The 13,999-nt window shown below is 37.8% G+C and overlaps 1 protein-coding gene across 1 annotated transcript; it reads right to left on the bottom strand.

Moving 5' to 3' along the window:
- Positions 1–750: 750 nt before the first annotated feature.
- Positions 751–12,503, bottom strand: HSPA13 (heat shock protein family A (Hsp70) member 13). Its single transcript, XM_023227500.1, has 5 exons — positions 12,395–12,503; positions 10,468–10,808; positions 7,892–8,105; positions 5,353–5,520; positions 751–3,968 (listed from the first exon to the last, which is right to left on the bottom strand). The coding sequence occupies exons 1-5, from the start codon at positions 12,417–12,419 to the stop codon at positions 3,301–3,303; spliced, it is 1,416 nt and encodes a 471-aa protein (XP_023083268.1). The 5' UTR covers positions 12,420–12,503; the 3' UTR covers positions 751–3,300.
- Between the last annotated feature and the right edge of the window lie 1,496 nt (positions 12,504–13,999).

Genomic DNA, 13,999 nt, shown 5'->3' with positions numbered 1-13,999 from the left:
GTGCATCCAAGAAGGAAGCTGATCTTTTTTAAACCTAATTTCAGAAATGACATCCCAGTATTTCTGCCGTATTTTTCATTAGCAGTGAGTCATTATCTCTTGCCCAAATTCAAGAGAACAGGATTACACACGGATGTTAATTCCACAAGGTGGGATCACTGGATCCCACATCAGAGGCTGCCTACCTCAGTGAGGTACTATCTGTTAATTAAGATAAATATGAACTATTGCTGTATTCCCTCATATATTTGAGTCTCTCCAAGGTCAAGTCTACCGTCATTATCTAAAGGCTCATGTTAAAAGATTACATTAATCAAATGAATTCTTAAAGAAGCAAAACACAATTAATATATTGTTTACTTGTCCAAAGACTACTATAAACTTTGGTTAGAGAAATATTTATTAACCATCAACCAAAGGAATCCTGTTATGCAGGATTATTTATTAACTAGCTAGATTAGGTTAGCTTAGTTTCTGGCTCCACCATGGTCAGAAGCCATGAATTGGTGTTCAGAATTCTGAAGACACTGTTCATATGCTACAAGAACTGCCTTTTCTAAATTAGAGAAATTAAGTGGAAAGCATATAAGCAATACAAAGGATATAGAAAAATGTACATTTCGGGAATAACTAGGCCACAGTCATTGAGATTGAGTGCCTAGGGCATCAAATCAGTTCCATCCTCACTTTCTTATTTATATGCCTGAAAAGTATACTCCAGACTAGTCCTGAAAGAAAAAGTACACATAGTTTAAAAAACAAACTGCAAAATGGTATTTATTTACATTAAAACATGAATTGCCTGTATACACACGAATAGAAGAGGAACAATCTGTTATGCACAATAACTGTAATATTTAGTACATGTTATACACAGTAGTATCTGTTAAGTCAGTGGTTTAAGTGAAAACACGGTACCAAAACATTCCTGATACAAAATAAATTACTCATTCACATATTCTAATCATACAAGACACTTAATATTTTAAAAGTTACGTACTTCAAATAACACTGGCTAAATGTACAACTAAAGTGTATTAAGTTTTTTTTAGGAAAAGACTTCAGATTGTTATTCATAAATGATCCCTTTTAGGATGCATTATCTTTTAAATAAATAAACTAAATTGACTTCAAGACTATTTATAAATAGCCCACTAAAATATGATTGAACACATTCCTTCATTTTATTAAAGGTGTAGCTATATACTAGAAAATATGCTCAACTACTGCCTCCAAATTCCAACACTGTCATTCTAATTTGCAAATAGAAATTATTTAAATTCCAACTTTAGTACACGAGATTAGCTGCCTGCTCTATGTTGTCAACTGTTTCCAAAAGTATTAACAGATTAAGAGACTGTCTTGAACATCTCAAATGTTTGAGAAATTCAAGGGTTTTTTCTATGTTTTAGGTTAAAGCTGAGCCTATATATGGAGATTTTGAGATAAACTGAACACTTTTAGAAGACCTTCACAAAGAATTTTTCAATTCTAAAATCTATTACAGATTTATATAAAGTCCAAGAGAACATTTGGAATATTTTCATAATGCAGTGAAGAATTCATCTTTGGCATTTCTCCATTCATTCTAAAATAAGATATTTCAACAAACATTTTATGCATTTCTATCTACCTACTATAGACATTTTCTGTACACAAAAGTATTTGATTGAAATTTGAGTTTTAACAGCAATTTCACTGCTAATAATTTTTTTAGATATGAAAAGTATTAGTAACATTCAGTTTTTTACTATGAGAAGCTGAAATATTTTGATGTTGTTGAAATGAATTTGCTCAGTTTCCTTCTTCGAGGACTGGCAATTCAACATCCTATCAAATTCAGCAATGGATAAAGCAGACATACTTTACATTAAAAAATAAAAATTGTGACCAGGACATAATTTTTGAATAATATGAAGCATTCCTCTATTAAGGAAAATATGTGTGTGTGTGTGTGTGTGTATATATATATATATCTCCATATATCTTCAAATAAAATGCGTATGACAGAAATCAAACTGTTATACTTTCTTTCTTGGTCCCTGTGGTATTTCTTAAAGGAAACAACAAAAACCAACAACTCTGCTACAAATCCCTACCAAAAAATCTACAAAATAATTTGTAGAAACTTTGTCACAATGGTTTCCACATTAGATTTCCACGTTACTTCCAGTATTCACAAATTTTTTGCTCTCATCATAACCAACCTAATGTTTGAAAATAGTCCAAGTGTAATTATTTAAAAATAATAATAGAAAACAATAACACAGCTTTTATAATTGAGCATATTTTCCTCATTGAAAACTAAATATGAGGAAAAAATCTCAGTAAAACGGAACCAAAACCATTTAGTAGCTCAATTACATGCTATATTCCCCAGGGCTTACTGAAAATATAAACAAAGAAACCAAAATGTAAAACAAATACAGTAGGTAATTGATGCTATTTGCCAATGTTTGCAAAAGTCCTGGATAACAAAAATGAGATAGTAAACATGGCTCTGACATTAACACATTCTTCAAATGCAATTACCAATTTTATTCTCTAACCAAACAGAATAATGGAAATCCAAGCAGAGAATGATGTACAGGACATAAAGGAATTGGAATATAAATTGGGTATTTCTACTATATGGTGCTGAAAAACTTGAATGCCTTTAGAAATAAAATAAATTCAACTATTAAATACACAAAACCCCTGGAGAATACAGATTACAAGAATATGACACTTAACAGGATACTGAATTTGTGAATGTAAATTTGTTATATAATATGGCAGTTACTGAATATTATGTATGCAGCTTATGCTAATAATACTGCTATCTTCCAACCACTGTAAATACCTGACATCAACAAGATCCTTCAAGTATCGTTCAAATTATTAGTTACATGTGATAATACAAGTAATTACCAGCTCCTGCTAATACAATTTAGTAAGAACTGGAAATCTCATAATTGGCACTATTTTATGTTTCTAGAATATAATGTTAAGTGCATATGGTTATCAATCTCCAGAATCCAGAAAATACAGTCATCCATATTCTTATAAGAGAGCTGTACCTCAATTTTATCATTTTAGAGTATTTGTTAGAATAGGATCTCTCCAAAATCAAATAGGATCAATCTGGACACGTCGAATCCTAAGACAAAACACCATGTAAAATTTTCCTGTATCTAAATGTTGCCCTCTAGGTAAATCTGTGATATTTTAGAAAGAGACTTTCTTTTGTGGAAAAGGTAATCTGATAAATGGGAAGAGATCATCAGACAAGATCACAAATAACCATTATTTCTACAGAATTCAGTTGAAGTTGGTTTTTTGTAAATGCTTATTGGGAATTTCTAAAGCACTGACTTGGAGAGGCCAAGAGCCTCCATCAATCCCTGCTTGGATAGCCACTCCCGTTACCACTGCTAGGTCTGGGTCTACAGATGTGTTGGGATCTTTTCCAAAGAACTCTTGAATGACTTGACGGATCCGAGGTATACGAGTGGAGCCCCCAACTAAAACCACCTCATCGATCTCAGTCTTTTCCAGGTGGCCTTCCTTCAATACTTGCTGAATGGGTACGAGTATTTTCTGAAACAGGTCTTCATTCAGGGTATCAAAGAGTTTGCGTGATATTTCCGTTTCAAATAAAACCTGACTTTCTCCACTTTTCTTATCAGAAAGGCCATGTCCAAACCCACTGTTCACATGATGGTCATCTGCTGAGGAAAGTTTGTCTTTTGGCAGTTTAGTGTCACTACTGTGAGGTTCCTTCCTGTCCTGTTCCTCCACCGTTAGTAATACTGACAACTGAGCAGCTTGATGAAGAGTCAGATTTAATTTGACCATTTCCACAGCTTGTCTCAATCTGTGGATCTCCTCTTTCCTAGAAGGCACAAAGCCATACGTTTGATAGATCTGTTTATATAAATACTGAAGCAATCTCTGATTGAAGTCCTGTCCTCCAAGTTTATTGTTTCCTGAGTGAAAAATAAAAAAGTTTAATATAGTTACACACATATGTGGGTATGTATACATGTATATTATGTATATGTAAAAATTATATTCTAGGAATAACAAATCCCTGTTTCATGTATCATTACAATTTTATTCATACAAAGACCGGTTAAAAAAGAACTGTGTTGCTGGGCAGGGTGGCTCACACCTGTAATCCTAGAACTTTGGAAGGCTGAGGTGGGAGGATTGCTTGAGACCAGGAGTTAGAGACCAGACTGGGCAACATGGCAAGACCCTGTCTCTACAAAATAAATAAATACATAAAAATTAAAAAAATTAAAAAAATAATAACTGGGTTAAAGCTATCTTAACCCAAATAAGTACTATTTAAAAACCAGTGCACATCAGGGTCAAAATTTTAAATTATGTAAAAGGAAGTATCTCTTCACAACATCAAATAATTTTTCAGTAAATAGAGATTAAGAATACAGATTGGCTTATAAGTAGCTATTTAAAAACACTGAATGTCATTCTCAACAGAAGAAAGTGCTTCTTATAATGAAAAAGTAGGTATTTAATCTCTTTTTTTCCTTTCATTTTTTTCTTGCTTGATTAGTAGGACCTGAAAAGGTCTTTCTACTTTTCTACCTGAAAACTAGGTAAATAATTTCAAAGGAAAAGAGTAATGTAATATAATTTCCTAGTATTTAACTTGATTCGAAGAAGAGAAAAAACAATGCAGAGGTTAGAATACCTATAACTTACAACTCAACTTGTCAAACAGGTTGAATCCCTTAAGCTACATTCAATGAAACAAAAATCTTTAAAAAAAGGGGTTAGAATGCAAAATCCTATCATTTCCTAGGGAAAAATACAATTCGATTTTCTAAAGACATCTACTCTATAAAACATATTAAATGAAATATACTGATCACCCTTCATTTTAAATAAATTTTTCTGCCCTCTGTTTCCTTTCTTCACCATCACCATGAAAAGTCCTACTGGCTCCATGAGCCGTTAACTGGGTAACGGGCAACGTATTTATTTGACTTATAGGATGCCCAGTCATTTTTTGAGATTTAACTTTTGGCAGTAAAGATATACAAATTGTGGTATAAAATTACATATACAGAAAATTATCAAAATAAAGTCAAAGAATTCCGGGGGAAAAGAAGGATGCACTACACATTGGATATGTTAAAGAAAGCACTGCCCAAACCTCTTCAACTCTCCCTGCATTTTTCTGTATTTTTTTTTTTTTTTTTTTTAAGTAGAGAAGGGGTTTCACTGTGTTAGCCAGGATGGTCTCGATCTCCTGACCTCGTGATCCGCCCGCCTCGGCCTCCCAAAGTGCTGGGATTACAGGCGTGAGCCACGGCGCCCAGCCTCTCCCTGCATTTTTCTTACCAGACATTGCTCGGGTTAGAAACATCCCTCCTTGTTTATTCAGTAAAGACACATCTAGAGTTCCTCCGCCCAAGTCTATCACCAACACGTGGAAGACGTCAGCCTTGTGGAGGCCATAAGCCATAGCTGCCGCTGTGGGTTCATTTATTACCCTTAAAATCTTCAGTCCTGTAAGATTGGTTGAAGGGAAGAAAAACTCATGAGAGGACGCGATAAAGTAATCTCTTCCCACTCACAGCATGTTTGTGTCTTCTGCGACATGAACTCCACCACTGAGTAATAATGAGAGCAGTCACAAACTGAACAAAAGCATGAAATGGGAACAGTAAACACAGGCTCTTCTAAATGGTATCTTTAAAATTATTCTGAAAGATTACAATATAAAGAAATAAAAGTCAAGGTTCAGTGGAATAAGTCATTCTACTCTTTATTAATTAACACTTAATTTTCAAAAAGTCTCCCAGCCTTTTCTAACATTCATATTCTACATTGGAATATATGAGCAATAAAAATCAATCATTATGCCAAGGCAGGCGGTTCACGAGGTCAGGAGATCCAGAGACCATCCTGGCTAACACAGTGAAACCCCATCTCTACTAAAAATACAAAAAATTAGCCAGGTGTGGTGGCGGGCACCTGTAGTCCCAGCTACTCGGGAGGCTGAGGCAGGAGAATGGCGTGAACCCGGGAGGCGGAGCTTGTAGTGAGCCCAGATCGCGCCACTGCACTCCAGTCTGGGCGACAGGGCGAGACTCCGCCTCAAAAAAAAAAAAAAAAAATTAATCATTATATACTTATATACTATCACTTAAGTGCTATGGAAATTAAAGAGGCTTATGTTGAGCAGGTAAAAGATCAGGTTTCTTTGAATGAAATTCCTGCTTTAAACTAAATGCCACACTTACAAGTGGTATGGAGAGTAATATGGCATTATGTATCAGGAGCTATGACAACATTCAAACTCTAAAGAATTATTCCGAAGATCATAACACCATTCCCTTCAGCTCTCTGATTTTACCACTTATTCTACTCTGGCCACACTGACCAGCTTCCTATCCTCTATGTACCAGCAAATTCCCAGCTTATGGCTGCTGCAGTGGCCATCTCTTCTTCCTACAACACACTTTCTCCATGTGTCTGCATGGTTAACGATTTTGCTTTCTTCAAATGTGCTTAAATGTTAGTTTCTCAATGAGGTTTGCCTGATCACTCTATCTAAATTCTACAAGTGGTCCATCCCCTGACCACCAAAAGCAACCTCGACCCATTAGCCTGCTCTTTTCGTCATAGTAGGTTACTTTCTGATATACATTGTATCAGTAGCTCTCAACAAGGCAGGATTTTACCTCCAGAAGAAATCTGGCAACATACGGAGACATTTTTCATTGTCACCACATGGTGGAGAAGGGTGCTGGTGAATAGAGGCTGGGGATGCTGTCAAATATTTTGTAGTTCACAGGACAGTCCTCCACAATAAAGAATTATCTGGCCCAAAATATCAGTAATGTAGAGGCTGAAAACATTATTAAATTTACCTTTTATGCTCATTCTGTGCTTCCCTCTGGTAGAATATAAGTTCGATGAGAACAAAGATTTCTTTCTTTTTTTAGCAAGGCCCTCAATATTGCTTCAATGGCATTAAATGTTAAATCATTAAATGATCTACCTCAGATTTTGTTTTAAAAATTATATTCACCTTAACATTAATGGAATTTAGAAGAAAGAATTCCTCACTGCTAACATGTGTCCATTTTCTCTTTGAGCCTTTGTCCTGTAGCTATCTGATTGGTTCTTATTATATACACATTTTATATTGTGCTATTGAGCTTTCAAAATTATAAACCTGTATAAAAATCCATCTACTTTACCTACTGTGATGGTTAATATTATCATCTTGATTGGATTGATGGATGCAAAGTATTGTTCCTGGGTGTGTCTGTGAGGGTATTGCCAAATGAGATTAACATTTGAGTCAGTGGACTGGGAGAGGCAGGCCCACCCTCAATCTGGGTGAGCACCATCTAATCAGCTGCCAGAGCGTGCCTAGAACAAAAGCCGGCAGAAGAATGTGGGAGGATTAGACTGCCTGAGTCTTCTGGCCTCCATCTTTCTCCCGTGCTGGATGCCTCCTGCCCTTGAACATCGGACTCTAAGTTCTTTAGCTTCTGGGCTGTTGGACCTACACCAGTGGTTTGCCAGGGGCTCTCGGGCCTTGGGCCACAGACTAAAAGCTGCACTGTTGGCTTCCCTACTTTTGAGGTTTTGGGACTCAGGCTGGCTTCCTTGCTCCTCAGCTTGCAGCCAGCCTACTGTGCGACTTCACCCTGTGATAGTGTGAGTCAATACACCTTAATAAAATCCCTTTCATATACACATATATACTATTAGTCCTGTCCCTCTAGAGAACCCTAATACACCTACCATATAGTTTGTTTATTTTGACTATCGTGTGGTTTGGGAGGTGGTAAATCTTACTACAGAAGGTTTTCAACCCAACACAATTTTGAGAAAAATGCATCTCAGTCAAGGGTACTGTTACCTGCAAGGTTAGCAGCTTCAATTGTTGAATTTCTCTGTTTTAGATCAAATTCTGCTGGTACAGAAATGACAGCATTGGCAACTGGCATTCCAAGATATGCCTCTGCCATTTCCTTTAACTTCAACAATAGTCGAGAGCCAACATATTCTGGGGACACCGTGATGGTCTCATTACTTGTCACAGAAAACTCAACCATTCCATTTTTGTTTAAAACCTGTGAATAGGATTTGCAAATAAGTAAATAAAAGAGTAAATGTATATATATATATACACACACACACACACAGACATACATATATACATAAATGCTAGATTTCCTGAGAACTTACCTTTATCTTTACAAAATAAAAAAATGCATTTGTAATCTATCCAGTACATTCACCAAGATTAGAACTTATTAAATGCTATACATTCAAATCTATACTATGAATACATATTAGTTTTACTTTTTTTTTTTGAGATGGAGTCTTGCTCTATTGCCCAGGCTGGAGTGTGGTGGCGTGATCTCGGCTGACCACAGCCTCCGCCTCCCGGGTTCAAGCAATTCTCCTGCCTCAGCCTCCTGAGTGGCTGAGGCTACAGGTGCGCGCCACCATGCCCGGCTAATTTTTGTATTTTTAGTAGAGACGGGGTTTCACTGTGTTGGCCAGGTTGGTCTTGAACTCCTGACCTTGTGATCTGCCCACCTCAGCCTCCCACAGTGCTGGGATCACAGGTGAAAGCCACTGTGCTTGGCCCACACTAGTTTTTAATAACAGCAGATCTCACTTTAGGTCTCATGGTTAGGTTTCCATCATGAAAAATTGACCTTCCAAAAAGTACTTCACTAGTCTGGGGAAAACATAAAAAAGCTATATGGACAATATTAAACTACGATACAAATATACCAGAACCATCATGCCCAAATGAAACAAAAATAGTAACAAAAAAATCAGGTCACTTAGAAACTTTAAATAGTTTTGAGGTCAATAAGTAATGTACCCAAAGCTGTAATTCAGAGGGCATATATAGCTTTAGACGACTTTTTCATTAAAGATTGTAAGTCAATCAAGAATCCCCAAAAAGAAGTCAAAAAGCAACAAAGTAATAAACCTAAGAAATGCAGGGAGCAATTTTTTTTTCTTTGAAAACGAATGAAAAACTTGAAAATTTTTATGAATAGGTTTATTCAATAAACAACACCGATACAACTATCTATTTTGAAACTAATTCATGGCCGGCATGGTAAAATCCCGTCTCTACCGAAAATACAAAAGTTAGCCAGGCATGGTGGCGCACACCTGTAATCCCAGCTCGGGAGGCTGAGGGAGGAGAATCACTTGAACCTGGGAGGCAGAGGTTGCAGTGGGCCAAGATAATGCCATTGCATTCCAGCCTGAGAGACGGAATGAGACTCTGTCTCAAAAAAAAACTAATTCATTTAGAATTTCACTTCATAACTTCCAAGAAAAACTTCACATGGAAAAAAATTTTAAATGTTTAAAAGAAAAAAACAAAAGCAGCAAAATCCAAACCAACAAACACTCACATAAAAGTATTAAGAGGAAAAAAAAAGTACCAGTGGATAGAATGGGATAGGCTACAGTAAACATGGTAAAAGTCTAAAATCAAAAATTTAAAACTTTGACATCCAGCTCAAAAACATCAGTGGGAAAAAAAGGTAAGGAAAAGATAACAAAAACATATAATGAAGGTCTTTTATAGTCACTAAGGAAAAGAAAAACACACCAAAACAAAAAAGGAAAAGAACAAAAAATGGACCACAAAAGAAAATTAAAATATCAATAAAATTCTAAAAATTCTGATCTTACTAAAAAAACAAAAGAAATGAAAATTAATACAGGATACTATTTTTCACTTATCTGACTGTTAAAGATTAAAAAAATAACTAGTGAAGATCCAGTCACTCTAAAAAATTATGGCTAAAAGCATATAACCTTTCTAGTGAGCAAACCGGCAATATAAATCAAATGCCTTAAAAACATGTACACATTTGACCTATCAATTCGACTTCTAGTATTCAAGTTAGGAAACTTTCAGAGAAGTGTACAAAGATAAGTGTGTAAGGACATTACCTGAATCTCCAACATTAGTGAAAAACCACAAAAAGGTACACTGACAGAGACTAGTCTAATAATGGAATAGTCATTTCACAAAATCATTCAAGATAATGATGTGACCCTATTAATTATCCATGACATATTAAATAGCATAAAACGGCACACCTGGTATGTTCTCTTTATATGTATACAAATATGTACACATACACACACAGAATACCTATCTATGGTACACAGGGCTTCATCAACCTTCCTGCTACCTTGAAAGAGCTAAGCAAGACATGCTGAGGATGGAAGAGCAAGAAAATGGCAAGGCCTTAAGTACCTGTTAGCATTATGGAGTCAGTGATTAACTCATCCTAGAGCTGCTGTGGAATTTCTTGTTATGTGAGATAACAGAACTGTCATGTATTAATAGATTAAGCTAGACGAGATAGAATGTTTTGTGACATGAAGTCAAAGCATTAACTAAAAGGGTACACTAAAATTAATATAGACTTTAGATTAATCACTTACCTTAAATGGGTATCTGCCAATTTCAGCCTCCAGCTCTTCTGGGGTAAAAATCTTGCCTATGAATCTTTTGGCATCATATATTGTGTTTTGAGGATCTGAATCTGCCAGCTCTACGCTTTCATATCCCACATATACATCATTGTCAGTAAAAGACACCATGCTGGGTATGCTGATATGCCCATTTTCATCTGGAATCACCTTTACTTTTCCTGTGCCAGGAAAAAACACCCCAACAGAACAATAGGTGGTGCCAAGATCAATACCAATCACTTTAGGAGTAGGCAATGGTAAATACTGTTGTGCCAAATAGCCAGCCAACAGGAGGGTCAAAACAGCCGATCCTGAAATACAGGAAAATTAAAAGATGTATTTTTTCAAACTAGTACAATGTACTAAATTACTGTAGCAAAGTCCCTGTAATATCACTCGTTGAAACAAGGCTAAAAAAGACAAACTCCAAAAATTTTTATAGGACTATTGATAACACTCCTCTCAGACAGCAAGTTTTTCAAAATGTAAACTGGTTATAATAAAATTTAAAATGAAGTAACAACACAAACAACAACAAAAAACCCTATAACTGTATGTTTGTGTCATTCTTTAATAAATGTAATAAATGTAAAAATATTTCAATAATATTTGTGCAGATGCTGACAAGAAACATTTATCTGGAGCAAAAGCCAGATATAATCTAATATTCTTGATGAATTGATATTTAGATTTTACAGCTTTATAAAAAGCTTCGACTATCATTTTTTTAAAAGCTCCATTATTAAAATCCTCACAACAAAAACTTTATTATTGCAAGGCTAAAATTCTATCTTCGTATCTCACCTCCTTTTCCCTTTCAAAGGGATGAAATGGATAAATCGGATAAAATGATTTTGAAAGTTCCTTAGTTATGAAACTGTCACTTCATAACAGAACACAGTTAACTTTTTAAGTATTTAGGTATGAACTAGGGACATCCTCCTTGGAGTGGTAATATTTACAGGAGAAGCAGCATCAAAGTGGGCAACCCTGATGGCAACATCTATGAAAGCTACCTGAAGACAAGTTTTGTTCACTGTTGTATCCCCCAGACCAGGAATAGCAGATGCCCAACAAATACTAATTTAAAAAAAAGAAGAAAAAAAGAGTAGGAACAAATGCCACGCAGATTGTAAACATAAGTGAAGAAAGATGCCCCTTTGGTTTTTAGTTAATCTCGTATTTGGTATCAGGAGGCTGTGTTATACACCTGTGTCCACTCATATTACATACGACCCAAAACGTCAATTGTCAGGCCTCTGTGTTACTAATTGTTAGCTCATCCTCACCAACACATAACTCAAAGAAATAAAACCAAGTGCAAATCCCACTTTCCCCTTCCAGCTACAGGCAACATTTTAGAAGCATTTCATCACCTTGGCGACGCGGGGTGGGTGTTTGTGTGGGTGGGGGATAGGTAATTCCAAACCCGATCTGATGGAAAAAGCATCGATCGAGCTATACATCAGAGTCCTGAATCCCTCCAAATTCAGCATCCGTGAGCCAACAGATCCGGATGTAGCTCCTCCCCCTTCCTCCACAAAGGGGTCCTGGAGGTGCACGTTCTCGCAGCCTTCCATAGCTCGCCCTAATTCAACAGGCAATTCAAAAACCTAGGTGCTGTTGAAAGGAACGCCTCCTTAAGCCTGATGTCCCTGGAATGGACACAGCTGGTCGCCATCTACCCTACCTTGGCCTGCAGGGGCCGGGGCCCTCTTGGAGGCGTCCCCGCCCCCATCTACTCCGAACAGCCGAAAACCGCCTCTAAGTCACCTTTCTGACTCCCCTTCCGCTGCTCCAGCTAGATCCAGGAGGTGAGTCAACCACCCCCGCCCACGCTGGCATCCTCAGATCGCCTCTATGCCCGCAAGAGCAACAAGGACCCCCGGAAACCCACCTAAGATCGTCATCTCTCTGGCCATCACAGTCCCGCCGAACAGGCTTGTGATGACTGTACCAGACGTGAAGCACCGCCCCCACTCCGCCCGGCAATCCCGCAGCCCCCTGGGAAATGTAGTCCTCTTGCTCTGAGGCAATCGGAGAAGCTATCACTCTGACCAAAGCAAAGACTTCATCTACCGTGAGGGCGCGGGGCAAAGCGTCTCCATTCAACCGCTGCCAGTGACGACTGAGTCCCCCTACTACACAACGGCCGGCAGGACCAGTCAGGCTGAGGGGGAGGAGCGCCGTGGCGGGAGACTAGTGTTTATAATCAAACCTGTTGTCCCGCGGCGCTATCTCTTTAGCCCCGCCCCGCGCTTTGCATTCTGGGAAGCGTAGTTCCAGCCTTTCTCTTTCCGCGGGAGGGAATGAAATGGAGGGTGAGACCCGTTAGTTATTGCTTTCTTTGGTCGCTCACCTAATCAGGTCCAGGATTCGAGTTTGTGTTCTTTCGTTTTAATTCCTTTTAAAGCGCGTTCGTTTGCCTGAGATCTAGCTTCTAGATGGCGTTCCCATAGCCTCCCGGAGCCCCAGCCATCTTCCGTAGAAGGGTCCCTGCCGCAGTGCGGGGCCCGAGGGAAGTCGGCTCTGGCGTCCGTGCTCGCAGCCCTGGGAACAGCCCTGAAACTCCAGTGATCCTCAGCCCTCTGCCTTTGTTTTGGGATAAATGAATTCAAGCATTCTTCAGTCAATTCGATTTATCCAAGGGATCAGGGACACATTTTCTCTATTGCTAACACTGAAGTGGGCCATTAAAAACAAAAACAAAAAACGAAATTAAAAAGGAAACCCTTAGCTCTCTCTTCAAATAAGTCTTAAGTGGCCAAAATTGACCTTATGGACAAGTCCTGTAACGTGACAGCCATTTTAGGACGCTTGTGACATGCTGTTCAGGTTCTAGTCTGAAGTAGGGTTTTTCTTGCATCTTGGTCACTGGTCGCACTCAATGGCTCCTCTGAGAGTGGTTTTGTCATTTTTGCTGTTGGAGTTCACGATAACTAAGATCCTGGAGAACTGAATCCATTTCCTCAGCTTAGATATAAATCAAACCATCCCTGTTGACAACACGTCAGCTTGCTGTGGGAATACATCACTGTTTATTTCTACCTGACTTATCAATGTGAATTTTGATTATGGAAGCTGAATTCTGGTTGATAGGGATCCATTGCAATATTCTCTCTACTTTTGTGCATTTTTAAGTATGTCATAATGCAAACTATAAAAAGTGTGTATCTATAATGAGTGCTGTTCAGGAAGATTCTTGTGAGGAGTGAAGAATTCAAGCACTTAGTTCTTAAGTATTACTTGTAATGGGCAATGGGCTGGAGGTGTTCCAGGCAGAGGGAACTGAGTTACCAAGAGCATAGAAGCAAGAGATCATCTAGTCCATAGATTAGAAAGTGGTGGATCATAAAGCATGAGGTAGAATTCTGAGAGACAGAACTAGAGACTTAAACCAGATGAAGATTAGCCGTCTGTGGCAAGCACTGGTCATTGGGATTCTCCCTGCCACCCACTCCTTTCTCCTTGCTAACAAGATCCTGATTTGTTCAAGAAGCAG

Source organism: Piliocolobus tephrosceles, chromosome 19 (genome assembly GCF_002776525.5).
Source record: "Piliocolobus tephrosceles isolate RC106 chromosome 19, ASM277652v3, whole genome shotgun sequence".
Lineage (NCBI taxonomy): Eukaryota > Metazoa > Chordata > Mammalia > Primates > Cercopithecidae > Piliocolobus > Piliocolobus tephrosceles.
This window is presented reverse-complemented; position numbering and strand designations above follow the sequence as displayed.

What these genes read in the sequence shown, in the direction of transcription:
- HSPA13 (XM_023227500.1), bottom strand. Translation starts at nt 12,419, where the DNA reads ATGGCCAGAGAGATGACGATCTTAG. An exon ending in TGAAGCTGCTAACCTTGCAG is followed by an intron (nt 5,521 to 7,891) that starts GTAACAGTACCC and finishes CCAATCTTACAG; the next exon opens with GACTGAAGATTTTAAGGGTA. An exon ending in TCTAACCCGAGCAATGTCTG is followed by an intron (nt 3,969 to 5,352) that starts GTAAGAAAAATG and finishes TTTTTCACTCAG; the next exon opens with GAAACAATAAACTTGGAGGA.